Source organism: Grus americana, chromosome 25 (genome assembly GCF_028858705.1).
Source record: "Grus americana isolate bGruAme1 chromosome 25, bGruAme1.mat, whole genome shotgun sequence".
Classification (NCBI taxonomy): Eukaryota; Metazoa; Chordata; class Aves; order Gruiformes; family Gruidae; genus Grus; species Grus americana.
In genome coordinates, this window is record NC_072876.1 from 1,442,490 (window position 1) to 1,464,800 (window position 22,311).

Below are 22,311 nucleotides of genomic sequence, written 5' to 3' on the forward strand. Positions count from 1 at the left end.
GCAGCCAGATCCCTCAGTGCAGTGAAAGGGAGACTTTCTGCTGGTTGCAATGAGCTGGACAAAGGCCTGAGCAACCTCAAAAACAGGAGCCTGGTTGGACCACAGCACAACAAGATGCACCTATCTGGAGCTAGTGAAGTTAAAATTAGGAACAAGGAAGTGTCCCGGTGAAGGCATTTCACATGCAGCATGATGGGCAGGGTTCCTTATGTGCCTTTGCAGCATCAACAAGGGAAGAGGGAACATGGACTAAGTGACGGCTGCGTTCCTGGTACCAAAAGGTCTCTGGGTTGTTTAATTGCTCCTCAGGGAGTTGCTGGCTCTTTCTGGAATAGAGGTGCATTCTTTCTAATAAAAGCTGTGCATGTGGGGATTGCTAATTGCTATGGCTTTCAGACAGCTCTCCACTCTCTTCTGGAAGGAGAAAAGCTGAAGTTCTTGGCACAGAGTTGTTAGTAATTATATCAATTATACTAAACAAAAACCAACCCAACAGTTCTCTCCTTTCTTCAGTGTGTGACTCCGGCTCTGTATTTTGTGTTATGATTTATACCTAAGATAATTGGGCCGATTAGTGGGTAAATGGGACAGCGCAGGCTGGGGCTGGCTCCTCACCTTCTACGGAGATGTTTTAGTCTTTATTTCACCAAATCACTCAGTTGGTTTTCCTTGCAAGCATTAACCCGTTTGTTGCTTACACAGGAAGATGACTCTTTCACAGAGCTGCTGGATGGCTTAGAAGTGGGACTTCATCTCACGCCTGCTGTCGAGCAGTGCTGTAGGTCTGGAGAGCGGATGACACACAGTGGTCTCCAGATGTCTGCACGGACAAGATTTCCAAGTGACTTCACAGGTTCAAGTGAGGCGCTGCAGAGCACCATCCTGTCCATTGCAGGCAAAAGGAGCTGATTTAAAAAGTGGGACGTTCGAGAACAATGGCATATGAAAATCACCAGGTACTTGAAAGTCTCAGCTTCTGGCTTTAGATCTGCATCTACTGCTGATCGTTATGGGGCATTTCTATGACTTCAACATGACACTTAATTAAGATTCCTAAAAGTGCCTGGAATCACCTCAGATTTTACTCCATTTTCTGTTTTAGGGACTACAGGGATGGGCAGAGAGGGAGCTGCCTGGGAAGAACATCAAAAGTCCCATGGCTTTTGGTCTGAGGCATTGCCTATGTCATCTTTGCTTGTGCCTGTGCTGAGCCATGGTGAGATGAGCAGGTCAGCATCAAATGCAAGTACATCTGAGCCCCACCAGCTGGTGCCTTTGCTGCTGCTGTAGCCAGTAGGCAGCTCTGGGAGCCAAAGGAACTTGTGTGTGGTGGGAAAGGGAAGTCTTTCCTTGGGCAGGACAGTGTTAGGTAGGCTTCATGTGGGTGCAGGATTAAGAGCCCAGCATGCCTTTGAAGAGCCACTTCATTGCTTTAAGCATTGTCTGTATCTCATAAAGGCTTGAGGAGGAATCACCTGCCTTCTTGCCAGGAACAGTCCAGAGATGATGCTAGGATTAAAATAATTCCTAGAAGGAACCAAGCAGGTAGGGAAGTCCTTTTCTAATAAGAAAAGGTCAAGAGTGGGAGACTCCTCCCTCCCAATATGCAGAAGATAACCCAATGAATCAGTGCAGCCATTCAGGAGGTCCAGGTGGTGGTGGGGCTATGTGCAGTTGCCAGTGCAGTGACTGCCATAAGTTTTGTATTAATTCTGACAGGTCAAGCTATAATCTGAGATCTTTGGATTCCTGTGCCACAGACCCAGCGGTTTCTAAGAATTGTCTTGTTCCAAGAAATGCTTCCAGAGCATTTCAGAGGGTGTACAAGTGCTTTTCGTCTGTAAGCACATGCATCCTGCTGTCTGTAAGGTGACTGGCAGAAGTGTGCAGAAGTGGATAACTAGAAACAGTCTCTCTGTTCCCTAACAGATGTGGTGCAAATCTCAGGCTATGACTGGCAGAAGCAACTTTGCCCATATCTTTCCAGTTTCTTCTGGCTATGGAACATTTACAGGGGTAGCTGCAGCCTGGAAACCAATAAAAGTGCACAATGCCATTCTGTCAGGAAATATCCCAGCTTTTGCTGCTGTTCTTCCTTCCTTGCACACAACAGAGCCAATAATAGCTGGCTGTCTGGAGGCCTTAAACTATCTGCAGTAACCGGTCTGCAGTATAGACTCTGTGATGTTCCTCCACTGCCCGCAGCCCAGTCACAACAGGACAGTGGGACCTCAAACTTCAACCCATCCTTCCAGCATTTTTTGCAACATATTGGGCTATTATTTCCCCTGATAAAGTTGGAGAAAACTTGCCATGAAAGATCATATGCAGCATTGGGTGGTACTGAGCTGGGCTGTTCTCTCTCCAAACCGGGGAGCTTTTCTACATCTTGATTATCTGTCAACAGCAGAATATAGGACATAAAGAAAGGATGGAATGGAGCTGCGACCCTCGAAGGAGTGAGGCCTGACCCGGCAGCAGTGGGAGGAGGAGCTGGTTGCCCACCCCTCCCTGAGATCACCCCTTCCTCGGGGAGCGAGGTGCTTGCTGTCTTCCCTGGCCCCAGCGTGCATGTGTGTCAGCTGAACAGAGCTGATCTCACCAGAAATGTCTAATTGGTGCCTTCAGGCAATCATGTCTCTCTTCCTGTCTGAGTTTATCTTGAAAGGCTCGATTGAGTTACCTACTATCCCATAATAGGATCTAAGTTCCTTGTAGTAACATAAGAAGGAGATGATGTCACTGCAGCTAAACTTCTCTGATAACTTACTAATGACTGGGGCCAACACCTCAGCTCCTTTCTCAGGCAGAACTCCCAGACGCACTGAGTCAGTACCTGGCTGGTGAGCTCCCAGAGAACTCACCGTGCAAGGAGCTGAGGTTGCAGCGAGGGAGGACAGCTCCAGAGTCTTGCAAAAATACCCTGCTCGAAGGCAGTCTGTCCCCCTCTGCCACGCTCCCTTGCAAGGCAGCTCCACGCGTGCTGCTCTTTCTGCCAGGCACAGCACCTGAAGGGGCCTGGGCACACAGATGCAGGATGTTCTGGGTCCCTGAGCCTGCCCAAATAACCAGGTGAGGAGCAAGGGCTTCTTCCATCAACCGATACCAAATGGGACAGGAGAAAGGCAGCCAGGGACTGCAGTGCTAACCTGGAAGGTGAGAAACTGCGTTCAATTTCTGCTCTGCCTGTCATGTCCCTGTGGTTGTAATGTACTGCAGATACAGTGGGAGAATGGACCCATTGGAGCAGGTCCAGAGGATGCCACAAAAATGACCAGAGGGTTGGAGCACCTCTGCTATGGAGACAGGCTGAGTTGGGGTTGTTCAGCCTGGAGAAGAGAAGGCTCCAGGGACACCTTACTGCAGCATTTCAATACTTAAAGGGGGCTTATAAGAAAGGTGGGGACAATCTTTTTAGTAGGGCCTGTAGTTATAGGACAAGGGGTAATGGTTTTAAACTAAAAGAGGGTAGATTCAGACTAGATAGAAGGAAGAAATTTTTTATTATGAGGGTGGTAAGGCACTGGCACAGGTTGCCCAGAGAGGTGGTAGATGCCCCTTGCCTGGAAACATTCAAGGTCAGGCCGGATGGGGCTCTAAGCAACCTTATCTACTTGAAGATGTCCCTGGTCACTGCAGGGGGGTTGGACTAGATGACCTTTAAACATCCCTTCTTTGTGATTCTGTGATTCTATGATTCTACGAATGACACATTACTGAATAGGTAGAACATTGCCTTGTAGGCCTGCTCCAACACCTGGGCTCTCTTCCCCCACTACAGAAGTGCTCACAGCCCTCAAAAAAGACTTGCAAGAGTTCTCTAGCTCCATTTCCAGACTAAAAACTCTTGTGAAAACCATCTCGGGCAGTGAATGAAGGTTCAAGACACGAACATGTTCCTAGTTGGCTGTGGAACAGGTTCTGGTGGAAAAGTTTGCAGGGCTCTGTTTGGACTGCAATGAGTCTTCACTCCTGACTTAATGGGACATGTATCTCTGGGAAGCCCTCCATGAGGGATGCTCAGGAAATGAAATCAGAGCAATACCTACACTCCACACAAAGTGCCTTTGGTACAGACAAGAGGGCTTTGTTATCCCCAGTTGCAGACACCTCCAAAACCCCTCAGGTCAGAACCGTGCAAGAAGGATTGCCAAAATCTCTGTGCAGCTATAGAAACTGCTGACAGTTGGGCAGCTGCACTCCACTGCTGCGCCAGCTCCCTGACCAGCCCTCTCCCTGGGCGCCTGGCATTGCCCCCCGTGCCCATGGTGCCAAGCACGGGGAGATGGAGACGGTACGGAAAGAAGCCAGAGGCTAAGCAGAGTGGCTCAAAGGCCCACCAAGCAGTGTGAGTCCTACATATTTGCTGGGAAGCACAGTGTTTGTCAAGCACACAAGAGAGAAGGGAGAGCAATTCTTGGGGACAGAAGGAACAGGACACACTTCTCTCTGGGGAGAGGGGCTCTGAACAGGTCATGGTGCCCCAAGAGATACTCAGGGCTTAGCATGTACTGGGACATAAAAGCCAGCTCACACTTTGAATGTTTGGGGACCAGGGCCAGACCAGATGCATCACAAGGTCCCTGTCTGGCAGTGGGGACCTGCAGGGGTGTCACAGATGCATTTATGTCTGCCTTGCTCCATCTGCTCTCCACTTGTGAGCTGACATAGAGATAGAGCTCCAGATGTCCATTTTGGGGTGTTTGACTCAGGCAATCATTGCTAGACCAGTGGTTATTTTGTTTTGATGGACACTTGGGTGGGGGCTTCCTCCTGTTGAGGTGCTGGACTGTACCCTGGTGTGTTTGAATGCCTCCTTGTGCTGGGTGAGCACCCATAGGATTCCCTGTGACCTTCCAATATAACCAGCTTTGTTTTAGAAATTAAATAACCCTCACCCTTGTAGCTCATAGACTATTCTGGGAAAAAGCGCTGGCCTTTGATGGTCATGCATGTGGTGCATCACTTCTCACGGAACACATGCAACCCACAGCAGGCCAGATGTTGTCCTGGAGTGGAGTCCACAACAGCTCTCCATCTCACCAGGGCCTGAGTCCCTCTGGGCTGTTTTAAACAGCATGGCAGCCACGAGCCCTCCAGAGCCAAGATAAGGATCTGTGGGACTGTCCCCTGGCCCATCTCTGGCTGAGGGGGTCCTCCGTGGACCAGACACAGCAGTTTTTGAGCCACACCACAGCTGCAGGGCATCGGAAAGCTCTTCTGCTCTTTCTGGAAGCTGCGGTTGCTTTTGAGGTGTAACACTGAATTGTGAAAACAGGACATATTCTGTTCGGCTGGGATTTGGAGCTAGCTGTCCAGTGCCCCTGGTCTGCCATGGGCTCAGTGTGACCCTGGCCAAGTCGTTTGGCTTTTCTTTGCTTCCTCCTTCCTCTGTACTGAGGGAACAGTAGCTTTGCCCACCACTGCAAGGGGTTGTGAAGGGAGCTGATTCCCTTCAAGAGCAATTAGCACTGCAGATGGCTGTTAGGAGAGAGATTGCTTGGGCCATCTACAGCCTCAGCTAGCAGGGACCACACAGACCATCACACTGAGCTCCTACTGCCAAAGATACCATGTCTGATAGGGCCTGTCATGCGCAGGCTGGTTTCTGCTGCTCCTAAAATTTGGTTTATGCACATCACATCACTTGGCTAAAAAGTGACGTGGTGTTTATCCTACCAACACAGCTAGTGATTCCTATGCCTTACCTCATAAGGTGAGACAGTTCTGTACTTTTCATCCCTGAGTCTCACTGGCTTGACCATGCTCCCATCTACTATGCTGTGGGAGGAACTACAGGGTTATGAAAGAGTCAGAGAGTTAAAGACGAGAGCAGACTAATGTGTCTTGCTTAGAGAACTAAATGCTGCATAGATGGGTGCCAGTTTAAATATGATGTTCATTTCTTGCTTGCCTTCCTATCTCCAGTTTACCTGAAGCTTCTCTGTGGTTCATCAGGAGTGCTTACACATTTCAATGCATGTAACATCTGGGACCCATCTTCCTTTTGCACTGACACATCTACTGTATGTAACATCTGGGATCCATCTTCCCTGCTATGCGGTTGTATCTACTGTACATAACATCTGGGACCCATTGTCCATCTTCTCTATTGAGTCGTCACTAGGGAAATGCAGCATGCCCTGGATACTTATGTGCATAAGCGAGTGAGTTAAGGTTCATGAGTCCCCATAATAAAGGTCAATAGAAAACACATTGGAACTTACTATATGACTCATATGCAAGAATGTGTGTGTGTAGATTGTGGATGTGAGCTGTGGTTATTATTTCTTTAGTATCTACAATGTTCTAGGCACTGGGAGGGCAGTCAAGACAGCATGTGCCTCTTCCTGAAAGTTATTTCAGCCTGAGATGGGAACTGACAGTGTGTATGAGAGAGGTATGAAGGTGGAATTAAGTTTCTGTGTTTGTCACTCTTCTGAGTGATGTTTGCTTATTGAAAGGTGGCTACCGCAGTCATTGCAGTGTGGGCAGGGAAAGACAGGAACAATATAGATAGACAAGCGACCACAAGTTTCAGCTTAGTATGAATGATCTCTTGATCCCTTTATCCAAAAGGAGCTCCTGGTTGCCACACTGGATTGCTGGCACTGGATTGCTACCCCCCCGCTCTCCAGGGGTAGGAAAAACACATCTCACCCAACCTTATTCACACAGAACTTGAAACCAATTTTAGGGTCTTTCCATAGCCAGAAGAGAAAACCAGAGTCCTCCACAGAGTGATTCATCCCCCCAGACGGGGCTCTGAGATAACAGCAATGATTCACCCTCTGGAGATGCTGATCATTTTCCACTGCTGACTAGCTGAGATGAGTAATATCTAGACGGCTACGGTCAGAGGAGACAAATCCACCTGGTCTGCCTGAGGGAGACGTGGGCACAGCAGAAGCTTACCTGAAGGCAAGGAAGGTCGTGTAGCGAGGCCATGGAGGATGACTCAGAAGAATTTGATTTCCTTCCTGGTGGTATCTTAGGATCTCCCACCATGAAGGAAGGATCTAACACTCCAGTCATAGCAGAGGCACAAAGACACCAGCCTCCTGGTCCCAGCCACTCGACTTCCCAACTACAAACCTGGCCCAGGCTGTTCCGTTGTGATGCCAAATGCCAGCGTGGCTGATCCCGCTGCTGTTCTTTGAGGGCTGCAAAGGGGAGGCAGTGAAGCTGCTTGTTGGGTCCTGCCAAGAACACAATGACCAAACCAGTTTTTGCCCCTATAAAGAAGGTGATGCATTTTCTGCCAAGTGGATTTGCCAATGGCTTTTGAAAATGTATTATTGCTCATCATTGCAGTAAAAATGCTAGTGCTCTTCAAAGGTACTGGGGAACACTCCATAAACAACATGGGAAGACAAGCTGAATGGCAGAGAAAGCTCCTGGAATAAGAAATAAGGTCCAGCCACACACTTTGTTTTCCAGTCTGGGATACTCTTGAATCCAGACCAGGGATTTGGATCAGGCCAGTATAAGCAGAGGAACAACTCCAAAATCTGAATCTTGAACTGGATTTGTATTTTAATGCAGCTTTTTCTCCTCAAACCTGGTCTGATATTGCCAAGCTATTGCTGCCAGTCCTAGTGACAAGCACAGATCTTCAGTGACAGCTCAGACTCAGTGGAGAAAAGAGCTAGCATGTGGCAGGTTGGATGACAGCCTGTGGTCCATGGAACCAGAAAAATCTTGTCTGCTCAAAGTCTATGCCAAAAAGCAGTAACTCCTCTAAATTTGGCTTATCATTGCTGAACTAATTTGTGAGATGTGGCCACAGAGGACAAGAGCCTCAGTCCCTTCCAGGGACATCAGCCCACCTGAATCCAAAGAAAGAAAACACAACTGTAGTATTTCCTCACTGTCTGTGCACTGGCTCAACTACACAAACTCCAGGGGTCACCTTACCATTTTCAGGTCAATCTCAGATTGTGCACACTACACCTGGGAGGAAGGATCACGGCACATGGAGCCAGAAAGCCTCCTGCTTCCATACAGCCCGTGAGGAATACTAACAGCAGCCAAACTTCAGCAAGGACTCACTACACCATGGCTTCATCACTGCATGAATGTTACCTGCAGTACCTCCAGATGTGTGGCACGGCTGACTGTAGTGTTCACTTGGATGTGGCCTTGGCCCCTCCCAGACTTTCATTTTTGTAGAAATGCCATTAAACACTTGAAATGCCAAAGTGGAGACCAGACTTCTGAAAACAGGAATGGGGACAAAACTTCACTGACTTAGCTGTGCTCCTCTCCAGAGCTGGCTGCTAAGAAGAGGTGCCTCAGGGAAAAGAGGGGATTTCAGAGATGGGGCAGGAAGGTTTTGAGCAGCAAGCGTCCTCTAGAGTGGAAGGAACTTCTTTAGCATGCTGTCTGCACTGTGACACTTGTTCTGAGCTCGTTTTCCTGCCACCGGCATGCTTTCTGCTGCAAAGTGGTCTGTAACAGGTGAAATTCAAGCTCCTGTGCTCTCAGAAGCAGCAATCACCAAGAAAGCACTTGCGGTTGCTTTGTTTCAGTCCATCTTCAGAGTCATCATTAAGAACTACCTCACTGCTCTTCCCTGACTTCTTTTTCATTGTGCTCCCAAAAGACCCTGTGGCCAATAAATCAAGTTACAGGACTGAGGTGGTCTTGCCACGAGACAACTTCTATGCCAACAGATTGTAAGTCACTGCTATGTTATGTTGACTTTATAGACTTCTGTTTTTTCCATAGCTTTTATCCTCTAAACACCCAATGGAAACACCACCTTTCTTAAACCTTACTGCATCACATGTGATTTATAGAGAAGAATATTGCTGTTAACAGCAAACTGTCAAATCTCAAATAGATCAAAGAAGTGAAACAAGGAATGAATTGACTGAGCTCTTCAGGCCATGCTGATTCCAAAGTATTTTTTTTCTTCCTTCTGTCATAAGAATTTATATGCTTGTGAGAATCTGATCAGGTGGGAAGAGCTTTCCTCCTTTGTCTACATCAAAGTCCACATGCTCTCAAATTGCTATAAGTCATTCTTTGCATTTTAATCTCTGGCCATATGTATAAAAATAATTACCTGCCGTGAGGGACAGGGGATGAAGTAGTCTTTATTGCTTTTCCATAAGACTCCAAAAGGTTCCTGCTAAAGATATCAGAGAAGTGGCAAACCAATGGCTTGGAGGAGCTGGATTATTCTACTTGGAGGTAAAATTAACCTGTATGCAGGGACTGTACATGTCAGGCTGATTTAGCACTAAGAGATTATGAGTCAAGTAAAGCTGGAGTGAAATCAGAATATAACAGGAAATGATATTTTTAGAAAACAGGAAAATGCTTGCAATATTTTTAAGAACAACGTATATGGCACGGTTTGTCCTCCAGGTTGCATCCCATCAGCTTATGAAGACATCAAATCCTTCTGCAGGACAGATGTGAAGAGGACAGACACTGCTGTCATATAAGCGTCTGAAATGGGAAGGTGATGTTAGCAGGACCAGTGCTGATGGGACTGGAGTCCTCCTCAGGGAGACTGTGGCTGACTTCAGCTGGGAACAACAGATTTGTGGCAGAGTGGCAAGTGAATCCTGCAAAAGTTTCAGAGGGATGCAGTGAACAAAGACTGTGAGGGAGAACGGAGAACTAAAAGGAGAGCGAGGACAGGATCGCAGGGAATGGGACCTATTGGGCTGTTGTCCACCACCTGTGTATGGTTGCAGTGGTGATGGCTAACTGTGTACTGGGTCTATTAGCCACCAGCTAGAGGGAAATGGTTTGCTCTAGGTGACTGACACATGCTGACATGGAGGGGAAGTCTCTTGCTTATCTGCAGTTGCTTCCCTGACATGCTGCACACAGGAGGAGTTGCGGAGAGACAGAAGACAGATGGACACACAGTCACAGGTTTTTCTCCTGGGCCCCTTTGCTTTAGCAAACGCACCATCAGGCCAACAGCAAGACAGTCAATCCTTTTGGGATACAGGGCTCACGAACTGCCCACAAGGACTGAAGCCAGTGCTTGCTAGCATTATGGTGCATCTGGCAAGAGAAGACAAGAGAAAACTCAAAGTACATTGTGGAAAGGAGGCAAGAAGAGCCTGATCTCAAGGCTTCACTCCTTATGAAGGGAAGTGCTGCTACTGCTATTGGGGAAAGGGAACATCGCAGAGCGGGGAGTGGGGCGTGACTGAGAGAGGGATTGATGTCTGAGGAGGAGGTGAATGCAATGGGGAGATTTTTCAAAAAGTGGCCGGGAGCCATTCTCCAAGTCTTGTGTGCCACAATTGGTTTCTGTGCTTGCAAATGCAAGGGTGAAGTGGGGTATGGGCTCAGTATGCTGCAGGCTGCTGGGGCACCAACAGCTGTGAGGGAATCTCATGGTCAAGGCTGGTCCAAGGCCCTGATTGTCGCTGATCTTGGATGAGGCAGAAATATCTGAAAATTACTTTATTGGACTGAATGAGCTTTACAGACCTTTAGGCAAGATACCAGACTTCTAATTCCCTTTTATCCCAAATTTTAGTATTGACGGACTATGATTTACATGCTCTCTCTCCTCTCGAGCAGAGTTACCAACTGCTTAGGTGTTTCTGGACAAATCCCTGCACATGCAGGCCAGGGGATGGGCTAGAGCTGTGGTTAACTCCCTGATTCACATGCCATGCTCCAGGTACCAAGGACTTAATAAGGACACCAATTTTGATACACAGGTGGGTATCACAGCTAGAAGTCATCTCAACTATTCTCAGATGTGTCCTTTTGAACCATGTGTCCCTCTCCAGCTGTGAAAGGAGAGGACCAGGCACCGCTGTGAGTGATCCGTCTCCAATGGCAGGTGCCTGCTTTCCAGGAGATGAGTTTCTCCCCTGCTGCATCTGCTTCTCTCTCTTGACTAAAGGGTGCTGCTCAAATGCATGGACATGAGCTCAGCTGGAGCCTTCCACACTGCTGATGCCCCACTGGGGGTTAGTTCAGTTTATGTGTATCAGTGTCTCCGTGCCAGCTATGTCCATACTCTTGCGGTCTGTGGTCTACATGAGGTGACATGCAGCCACAAGTCTCTGTTGGAGGAGAAATGAGCTACCATGCCACAGGAGATAAACGAGTGGATGACTTTATCCAGCAAGAAGAACTGTGACTCTGGAAGCTTTGTGCCTGGTGTGTCCTACTGGGTCAGAAAACCTGCTACTGTCCTAGGGATGCCCAAAGTCTCTCAAAATCCCAGCAATTACCTATTAGTACAGTTCCTCCTCAGTCTGGAGGAGGGAACCCCAAGGAAACGCAGAGCTCTTGGATTCATGTCCATAGGCTAGAAATCAGATCACCATGCTGAAAGCACAGGCTGATACTGTGGACCTGAACTACAGTGGTAACTTTGGGAAAGCTGCACTGAGACATTTAGAAATCTTATCCTCCTTGAGTCCCTGGCCTCAAAGCCAGGTGAGAGAAGCTGATGACTGTCCTGAGGCCACCATGTAGCCACCTCTACTGGAAAAGCTCTGACACTCTTCTGGTTGGCACAAATCTCCCCTTCCCCCTTCAAACTGCTGTAGGCAATACCCAACTGATGAGCCAGACACACGCCAAGTACCTTCTCAAAGTGCTGATCTGCGAGAAACTCCAGAAAGAGCCAGCCATTCTCATCACTCTCCATAAGTATTTGAAAAAGAAAAACCAAGAGTTTATCTTGATCTCTTAATCCATCAGGTTTCTTTTCTCTTTGCTTTCTCTACCTCTGCAAGCCTGGTAATTATAATTTATAGCACCTGCTCACTTTGAAATACCTTGGACTCCTCCTGCCTGGCAGAGGAACAGACACAGTGCCCATCTGCTTTAGGTAAGTGCTCACAAACCACAAAGTCGTTAATTAGACTGACACACGACTCTTCCAGAATACACATGGTATGTTGTTACTGCACCTATAAACCACTGGTAACCAGATACTCTGCCAGGGGATCACAACTGGATCAGAGCATTACGTAAAGCCTTGGCACCCCTTGCAGGGCTCAGAGCATTGCCATCAGGTGTGCGTGTTCTCTCTAATCCTCCCCACTGGGCTTCCCAACATGCTTCCCAGATAAAGCAAGGCTGCCGGGAAGCAGCTCCCTCACACTTGGTAGGAGGCTCAGTCTCCAGAGCTTTGTATTCTCTTTTGAAATCCAAATTCCTCTTTGTATTCATCTAGTGATCCCCGCCAAGGTCTCCTTCCTGACAGCTCAGGCTCCAGGCAGTGATGCCTCCACATCCTGTAGCTGACAGGGAGCAGGGCAGGTCTGATTCTGGCCCCACGGGCATGGCTGCAGCTTCAGAGGACCTGTGCTGAGGGGTGTTTGTAAGGACAGGTGTGTCTGATGTGGATGGGGATATTTGGGTGGATTTGACACTTGCCTCTTCAGGCTGGCTGGCATCCACGGGGCAGAGTGAATCACAAACACCTCTGGTCGGGAAATGCTGAACCTCCACAGTGGATGCCTCCCTCTGCAGGGAGGAGTGGCCCAGACCGCATGAAGTCCCTGATGAGTGATACTCGGTGATACACAGTAAGCCAACCTGGAGCAGTCAAGCTTTGGATCAGCACATGAAATGATGGGGAATGGGCATCCTAGACCTATGGATGCCTTTGACACAGAGTTATGGTGAATGGCTGCAAACCTCCACCTGGTTTGCCAGTCTTCCCAGCACCTGTGTTAGAGTTCGCAGGAGGAAGCTCTGTTAGTGTGTTTGAAATATTATTATCCAAAACTCAGGACTGCATCTTCCTCAATTAGAAAAGGTATGAGGGGATCACATGGGGCAATGTGAACATCTTCTTGGAGAGCATCCACAGGGAACATTCTGACCCTCCCATCTCACCTAAACTTGCCTGAATTTAAAGTCAGTTTTTTGGCATGCTGTCTGGCCCATGAAAGACTGGAACTTCAGTAACTTAGGTTTCCTGAGAGCCGGTATGCCTCATCTAGGTTAGTTAAAATCAGTGTCCTCCCATCACTGGTTCCTGCAGCACAACACATCTTTTGTGGGTGACACCGCACCTAACATGGAAAATCCTGCAACACCTGAAGCTCATGGGTTGGCAGCTTTGAGAAGGCTCCTTGCCTGAAGACAGAGCCTCAGCCAGATCAGAAGGGAAGAGCAGGGGGAGGCCCACAGAAGGAGAGAAGTGCAAGCATGGTCTTTGTGACACTTGGCCAGTGTTTCTCCTTCCTTGTTTCTGGTCTTCTAAAGACAGATGTGAGAGCAGGAGCCAGGCCATGTTAAGAGAGAGGTGCTGCTTCCTCTCCCTGGAGGTGGAGTCCTTTGTTCAGGCTGCCACAAAAAAAGCTGTGTGGGAAGGCATGCAGGGTGCATGTGCAATGCAAGAGGGCTCCAAAGTGGAACAGGCTTTCCTGGGGGCGAGGTACTCTGGAGAGTAGAGTTCATGCCCTGACTGTGCCACAGAGTCTCTGATCATTCTGGACAGGAGGCTCCTACTTCCCTGTGAATCACCCCCCAATAAAAAAGAGGAGTAACTTTCCTTCTGCTCTCTGAATGACAATGTTTATTGGAGTTTCTTTCTGCCTGGACTTTCCTCCCCTTGAGCATGTATGTACAAGTTGATCTCCTCCTGGTAGAGACTCCCAAACTTGCTGCAGAGGAAGCCTACATGGTACCATGACCTCACAAAATGCATCTTGCAGAGCCTGAGGAGCATCTGGCTGCCTGCACTGTCTGGCACCCTCAGCCAGCAAGCAGAGGGACTTCAGTACAGGTCTGAACATGTCTCATGTCTGGCACCCCAGCTTGAACCCCAGCAGTGCAGCAAGGGACCCAGCAGTTCAATTCCAAGTGCTACCAAGGCTTGGGTGCATGTGTTCCATCTCAGTGGGCATCCTCTCTGAATGCTCAAAAGGCAAGACAGCTGCCACCTTTGGAGACAACTGGAGTTTAGTAAACATTATTTTTTACTTTCCTATTTCAGAGACTCCACTGACACAGTAGGGTTCTGCTACATTTCAGCTCTAACTTGGTGCTGTGCAGGCAGTAAATACCAACCTCCCTCTGTCCCACAGTGGCTGGAATCATCCCCTTCTGTCCCAGTCGTTTGGCCACCTCATCCGTTGAATTGCCTGGTAAGTCCTACTGGTAGAGCTATGCTCAAAACAATTGTTCTCAGCATCCACTTAGTTTGGCTGCTTCTGTTGTAAACCTGAGAAAAGACTTGTGCATTGAGAAGTCTGTTTTTCCTCTCCTGTGCCAGCTTGTCCGTAAGAGATACATACTTTCCCTTCAAATCCTGCCTGAATCCCGGAATGACAGACACGGACATCAAATGCAAATATCTGAAAGAGCAAGAAAATAACCAGCACACAATCCCTTTCTGTCTAGTACAGATGTCTGTTCCACCCCACTCCTGGTGACTCCCATTTTCGCCCCCCTTTTCAGCTGTCCTGCTTGCTTAGCATGTGTTGCCAACTTGCAAAGCAGATAGTTAATATTCCACAAAGTGCCATAAAAGTCTGGTAACTCATGAACTGTCATGATGTGCCATAAAGCCATTTCCCCTTCTGAATGGAAAAAAGTAGTCTCTGGGCAACATGAGTACACTGGGTCTCAGATGGCCTGACCAGTAATGCTTGGAAACCATGCTGTGGGTAACCTATGGGTGTTCCATGCTGGCTGATTTTTTGGCAACGTATACACAAGAGTCTCATAAACTTGTGGAAAATGACTCAGATATTTGAAAAAGAGGAAAACAAAATATCTCTAATAGAGACCTGTACTGGAGGCTCTTGGCCTGAGGCTAGTAACTACATTTGGAGAAGTCATGGCAGCACCAATGAGAACCAAGCAGAGCATCTTAGATCTGTATCTGCCTTAACACATAGTGACTTTCCACGCTGTGCCTCTCCTGGTTTTCAAATCAGGTCTCATTTATGTTTATGGAACATTTCCTTCTTTGAATGGAGAGAAAAGGAAAACGTGGCTACAGAAAAGCATCTGTAAACATGAGCTAGAAGGAGAATTGCAAGACTCTGCAAGCACTGGCTTCTCCCTTGGGGAGCAGCACAGGATAGAGACCCAGGATGAAAGCAGGTCATGCTTTCACCAGCCTGAGACACAGCAGTGGTACAATCTGGTAACACACACTGTATATCTTCAGCAATGTCCCCATCCACCCAGAGCAGGGCTGTACCTCACAGCCGTGCTGGACTTAGTTACCAGACATGGTTCTGCTGGACTCAGTTGCCAAACATGGTTCTTGGGCCTTCGCCCTGCCCAAGGGTTCTCTGTTGCACAGTTTCTGTATAAAGAGGAGAAAGTGCAAGTCATCTTTTTCTGCATGTGCCCTCTGCACTTTCAAGTGGCCAAGGTAAAGACACAGACAGGGCTGGTGCAGTGTGAAGGTGAGGCAGAGCTGGCTTGTGCCAGTCCTCTCAGAGAAAAACTGTCTGTGGAGAGCAACTACCTTGGAGAATAACTACCTCCTGTACTCTCCGTACTGAGGGCAGGTTTTATGCAGCCAGTTGGTGATCTGCGATCAGGGTCTTTCTGATATGAGAGGCACCTTCTGCCCATCCTTTAACCAGGTGGCTCAGACAGGGAAGAGGTCTCCACCGTATGGGACACTTCTGAAACTTTTGCTTCCCTCCAGTTTGAAGAGTTGGACCCAGCCTTAGGGGCACAGCATGGAAAAGCGGTTGTAGGGGACTTGATTGATCTCTTATGGCTTCACTCTGAATTCTCGTAAGCACAGAAAGAACAGGATGGGTGAGGTGGGTTCACAGATGTGAGACCTACAGAAGATACTACTGTTTTGCTGCTTACTTTTTGTTACAGAAACCTCTCTCCTGCAGGTTTAATCTTCCACACAGTCTGTCCCAAATACTTCCTCTCCTGGGGACTGGTGGTTATACACACTGGTTGTGCCTTTGCAGAGTTTTAAATGAGGCATGGAAACACCTTAATGTGGCAAGTGGAGCCAGGACACCTAGGTCCTACTCCTGACTTTGCTGTTGCCCTAGGGAAGATCACTTTGCTTTCCCATACTCATGCTGTTCTTGGCAGTGCAGTGCAAGCCCTGGCAGTGAGAGAACTCTCTGGAAAGAGAGTTCTGAGTGTGCAGCTAGAGATGACTATGTGCAGGTGTTGTTATCCTAACGGGGAAAGATCCGCAGCATTTTGCCCCACAGTTTGCTGTGTCTACCAATTCCCACTAATTTGCTGCCCATGGCTTAGCTAATCCCTTTCCAGTTTCTCTGATCAGGTGAGATGTGATGAAGAAGATTGTGTTGGGTTTGCGTGGCAAGGTTTTGGTAGTGGGGGGGCGGGCTACAGGGGTGGCTTCTGTGAGAAGTTGCTAGAAGCTCCCCCTGTGTCTGACAGAGCCAATGCCAGCCAGCTCTAAGACGGACCTGCCGCTGGCCAAGGCCAAGCCAATCAGCACCTCTGTGATAACATATTTAAGAAGAAGAAAAACACTTAGAGAGAGAGCTTTTGCAGCCGGAGAGAGGAGTGAGAAGATGTAAGAAACTCTGCAGACACCAAGGTCAGTGCAGAAGGAGGGGGAGGAGGTGCTCCAGGCGCCGGAGCAGAGATCCCCCTGCAGCCCGTGGTGAAGACCATGGTGAAGCAGGCTGTCCCCCTGCAGCCCATGGAGGAAGGATGAGGGGCTGTAGAGATTCCACCTGCAGCCCGTGGAGGACCCCACGCTGGAGCAGGTGGAGGCACCTGAAGGAGGCTGTGACCTGTGGGAAGCCCACACTGGAGCAAGTTCCAGGCCGGACCGGTGGACCTGTGCAGAGGGGAGCCCATGCCAGGGCAGGTTTGCTGGCAGGACTTGTGACCCCGTGGGGGACCCACGCTGGGGCAGTTTGCTCCTGAGGGTCTGCACCCCGTGAGAGGGACTCCATGCTGGAGCAGGGGAACGATGAGAGGAGTCCTCTCCCTGAGGATGAAGAAGCGGCAGAAACACCGTGAGATGAACTGACCGTAACCCCCACTCCCCGTCCCCCTGTGCCGCTGAGGGGGGGGAAGGTTGAAGCCAGGAGTGAAGTTGATCCCGGGAAGATGGGAGGGGTGGGGGGGAGGTGTTTTATGATTTGATTTTATTTCTCATTCCTCTACTCTGTTTTGCCTAGTAATAAATTAGATGAATTCCCTCTCTAAGTTTGGTCTGTTTTGCTCGTGACAACAATTAGTGAGTGATCTCTCCCTGTCCTTATCTCGACCTACAAGCATTTCGTTATGCCTTTTCTCCCCTGTTTAGTGAAGGAGGGGAGTGAGAGAGCGGCTCTGGTGGGCACCTGGCCTCCAGCCAGGGTCAACCCACCACAAAGATCCAGACCAACCGCAGCAGGTCCCACCTTCCTGAGCTGGCGAACGGGATACCTGCTGGCTCAGGGGGAGAGGTGTTGCCAACAGCAGATCTGCTGCAAGGGATTGTGCTGTTTTCCCAATGCACATCTCTTATTTTCTGATACTCCCTGACAGTGCTCAAAGCTGGGCCTCCCAAAAAGGGTGTTTAAGTAAATAGTCACCTGTGTAGAGATGGTCCAGAAGCCCTGGACAGTTTGTGACCATGAGAATGTGTATCCAGGCTCCCTCAGCTGGAGGGGCACTTTAGGCTTCATCCCATGAAATGCTTATTTTCCCAGCAGGAGCCTTCCTTTGAACTTAACTACTCTCACTGTGCCTGGTGGCTGGTGGATAAGTTGTGGGTCTGGCTGGTACAGTCAGGAGCACTGGATGGAACAGTCCTGCAGGCCAGAAGTTGTTGTCCCCTCTCCCATCCCGAACGCAGGTCTTGTCAGGTCTAACAGGTATTTTTCTTTTTTTAAGGAAGAGACAGGAGTGGGAGGCCACTGTCTCAGTCACTCCTGTGCATAGTTTGTGTCTGGGACAAGAATTTGGGTCTGATGAGAGGCTGGGAAGGGAACCTGAGCCTCAGAGGTGGAGGTGGGGAAGGCTCAGAAGAGGTGGCCCTAATCTGGGGGGATGAGGACAGGTATCCTAAAAACGGATGATGAGCAGAGGAGGGGTGAAGGAGCCCAGAGGGATTGGACATGGGTGCTTGTGCACTTCTGGGAAGAAAGACCTGGCTGAACTACCAGGGGCGAGGGCCTGAGGGGAGCTCTGAGAGAGAATTAACAGCCCAGACAGGTTGGTCCAAAGGGCCAAGGCTGCTGGGGAAAGGCAGGAGGTCCCTGACCAGTCACCTCAGACCCTGGACGGGAGCCTGCCAGCTGAGGCAGCATTCTCTGGGGGCAAATGGGACACAACTGGCTACAGCAATCTCCTCCCACCCTGAGCCTTAAATGAAGCCCAAAAGTGCTGTGAGCAGCTTCTTGGAGCATTTTGCATTTCTCATGTGCCGTGTGGTATTTCAGTAGGGGCTGTTGGCTGAGGGGATGGAGTGTGTGGACCTCTTAGCACTAGCCAAGGTGGCCATCCATCAGTGGTGTGTGCCCCAGGCCAGATGGCCTGAGCAGCAGCAGTGCCTGCAGGCAACTGAACCTTCAGAAACAAAGGTTGGTTCCATCCAACCATGTGCTCTCGTGGCACTGGTTGTCACATACTTTCATGGGCACAGGAGAGACAAGCTGAGGGAGGAAAGGGGCTTTCCTGGGGCAGCCACATTGCAGTGACCTTCCATGTGACGTCTCCCTTGAAAAGGAAGTCACTTGGAAAACAACCTAATCTTTACTCTGGCACTGGTGGTGATTGAGAGCTGGCTGAATGGCAGAGCCCAGAGGGTTGTGATAAGCGGTGCAGAGTCCACTTGGAGGCCTGTAGGTGGTGGTGTACCCAAGGGTCAGTACTGGGTCCGGTCTTGTTCAACATACTCATCAATGACCTGGATGAGGGGACAGAGTGCACCCTCAGCAAGTTTGTTGATAATACTAGGCTGAGAGGAGTGGCCAACACACTGAAAGGCTGCGCTGCTGCTCAGGGAGATCTGGACAGGCTGAAGAGCTGGGTGGAGAGAAACCAAATGAAATTCAACAAGGACAAGTGTAGGGTCCTGCACCCAGGGAGGAATAACCCCAGCACCAGTACAGGTTAGGGGTTGACCTGCTGGGAAGCAGCACTGCGGAGAAGGACCTGGCAGTCCTGGTGGACAACAAGCTCTCCATGACCAGCAGTGTGCCCTCGTGGCCAAGAAGGCCAATGGTGTCCTGGGGTGCATTGAGAAGAGCATGGCCAGCAGGTCGAGGGAGGTTCTCCTCCCCCTCTGCTCTGCCCCGCTGAGGCCACATCTGGAATATTGTGTCCAGTTCTGGGCTCCCCAGTTCAAGACAGACAGGGAACTACTGGAGAGAGTCCAGCGGAGGGCTGTGAGCATGATGAGGGGACTGGAGCATCTCTCGTATGACGAAAGGCTGAGAGAGCTGGGTCTGGTTAGCCTGGAGAAGACTGAGAGAGGATCTGATCAATACTTCTAACTATCTCAAGGGTGGAAGTCTAGAGGATGGGGCCAGACTCTTCCCAGTGGTGCCCAGTGACAGGACAAGGGGCAACGGGCACAAACTGGAACACGGGAAGTTCCATCTGAACATGAGGAAAAACTTCTTCACTCTGAGGGTGACCGAGCCCTGGGACGGGCTGCCCAGAGTGGTTGTGGAGTCTCCTTCTCTGGAGAGATTCAAAACCCACCTGGACACGATCCTGTGCGACCTGCTCGAGGTGATCCTGCTCTAGCAGGGGGGTTGGACTAGATGATCTCCAGAGGTCCCTTCCATCCCTGACCAGTCTGGGATTCTGTGATTCTGTGATTCTGTGATGTGAATGCATTTTAATAGCAGCCACAACCATGTGCCAATGATGTTTCAGCAACAAATGTTTCAAATCTCTCCTAGCAGAAAGAACATTCATGTCCTGCACAGCCAACACTCCCATCCCATTGCAAATTAATATTTAAATTAATATTTACAGAAACTCCTACTTGGTGCTGGGATGGCCACACATGGAGAACTGTGCCCAGTTTTAGGCTGCCCAGTGTAAGAAGGACGAAGAGGAATCAGACGGGTCCAGTGGAGGGCTGGCAACTGAATCAGGGTCCCAGAGCACTTGCCCCATGAGTAGAGGTGAAGGGAGCTGGGTTGGTTTCACCTAGCAGAGAAGAGGCTAAGAGGACATCTGCTAGCGACCCACAACTAAAGATGATGGAGCCAAGCTCTTCTGGATGGTTCCAAGTGATCAAAGAAAGAGTAATGACCACAAATTACACGCCAAGAGTTTTAGACTGGACTTGAGGAAAAGCTTCTTCCCCAGGAAGAACAGCCCCAGGCCAGGTCACCAGCGAGGGAGGAATCTCCATGATTGGAGGGTTTCAAGACTTGGACAAAGCTGCAACTGCCCCAAGCAGGAGGCTGGCCTGGAGACCCCCAGAAACCGTGTCCAGACAGCATTTCTATGATAAAAAGACACAGTAAGACTAGGATTGAAGTTAAGGATTAGGGATAAGGTTAGTTTTTCAGCAGTTCAGCCCCATTCAGAATGCTCTTACAAGCTTCAGCTGTGCTGCTAACACCAGGGCGATAACCAAACAGACCTTCCCTAAATTCAGGAGCACTACCAGGATCCGACTGAAAGTGTGTTCATACTCAGGAAAACTGCAAATATTTCAGTGACGTGTGATTTTTAGTGAATACAGTAGCACAAGCCTGCTGCGGATATAGTTACTTTAAAGGAAAAGCACAATCGCAGCCTCAGCTTCTCATGGCTGAATCACTAAAAGTGTTTTAAACATTTCTACCTTGATGTAACTAACTTCTATCTGGGTAAAACAGCTCAACTCACATGTTGACACCCCAGAGTGCCCTCTATGCTCCCTGGCACATCCCTTCCCCACCGTGGTCCACAGTGGAGAGGACGCAGCCCCTTCTGGGTGGATATTTTCAAGGGTTCCTTGAAATGTGCATTGGTGCTGGTGGCCTTTTCATCACGACACACACATGGGGAGCTGTAATTTCAACATCCTTTACCAAGACAGTGTTCCTTCCTTGAAAACTGCCCTCCCCTCCCTTCTATGCTAAGTGACGGTAATCTTTGCTTTAATTGGAAAAGAAAAGGAAGAAGGGACAGAACATCCTTGACGAAGGAACTAATGACTCAAATGCTGGGAAGCCCGGGGTCCCCAAGGGACTGTGCAGCTCACAGCATTGATTTTTAATGACTTACAGAGATTGGAGGTTTGGAAGATCTCTCAGTGCCTCTGCAGGGATGCGACTCAGCTGATTGTTCTGCAACATCCTATAATTAGAAAAAAGAAAACTTTGTTAAAGAAAAAAAAAAAGCCTGACACAAAATGGAGGATGTTGCTGCTTGTTTCTGAAGCTGTCCTGGACTCTGGTTGGAAAACTAGAGGGGTTGGAAAGCACCATGTTGGTCACCTAGGGCTCCTAAGCAAGCTTGCAGCCTACCGGCAGGTGAGCTACAGTCCAGGGTGGCCCAGGATCCTGCAGCAGAGGGTCCCAGGGGTGAGTTTGGTGCTGCAAGGGGGAACCACTGGGAGGATGTGACCATAAAGGGGCCTCTCCACTGCACACATGCATGTTAATCCAGAGTAATGCCAGTGCTTTCAGGTGAGTTGTCCTGTATTTATACTTGTGTAAGACATCCTTCTCCCAGAGTGCATCAGTGGTGGTTACCTCTGCAGGGTCTATGGAAACTAGCCTGTGGGCAGGTTTCTTATTCAACTTGTGGGAGAGTTGCAAACACAATGGATGAAGAACCACTCCATAGCTGTTTGCTGAGGGGCTTCGCAGCATTGGCACGACTTGCAGCAGTAACTCCCAGGGGCTTCGGAGAAAGCAGGTGACTGGAGCTGTTGGGCTGAACGAGCAGGACCCAGGAGGACTTCTCAGAAATGGAAGTGAGCGTAGGGCATGGAGAAGGGCCATGAACACTGAGTTAACTACACAAGTGATTGGAGAGGAGGAGACACTGAGTGCTCCTGCCCCAGGGACGGGTGTCTTACTGGCTATAGTGATTCAGGCAGGGTCAGAACTGGACCCCAGGTGTATTTTTGACCTGGTCAACTGCTATCCTCTCACTGACCTCCTGGAGCACCACACATGAATTTACTGGTTTTGTCATCTCTGCATCTCTGGAAAGGCTAAGTTTTTGACCCTAGACCAGCCTCTGTCCTGAAGCTACTTGTTCTTTCCAGAACTGGGACATCATGGGCACATGCTCCTCTGGATAAGAGACACATCCCAGCATGGTAACTGGGCTGAGGAAAGTGCCTAAAGAAAGGAATGTTTTTTATATATGCAGGTTCTATTTCCAAAACCTTCAAGGAGTAGTTGGAGATTACACAAAAAGGGAAATGCTGCTTAG

The 22,311-nt window shown here is 49.2% G+C and overlaps 1 protein-coding gene across 1 annotated transcript in view; it reads right to left on the reverse strand.

Moving 5' to 3' along the window:
- The window catches only part of LGR6 (leucine rich repeat containing G protein-coupled receptor 6), a 150,988-nt gene that overhangs the window by 51,336 nt on the left and 77,341 nt on the right, over positions 1-22,311 (reverse strand). Inside the window, 1 exon segment of the mRNA XM_054803854.1 lies at positions 21,151-21,222. Coding sequence (XP_054659829.1) covers positions 21,151-21,222 — 72 coding nt within the window.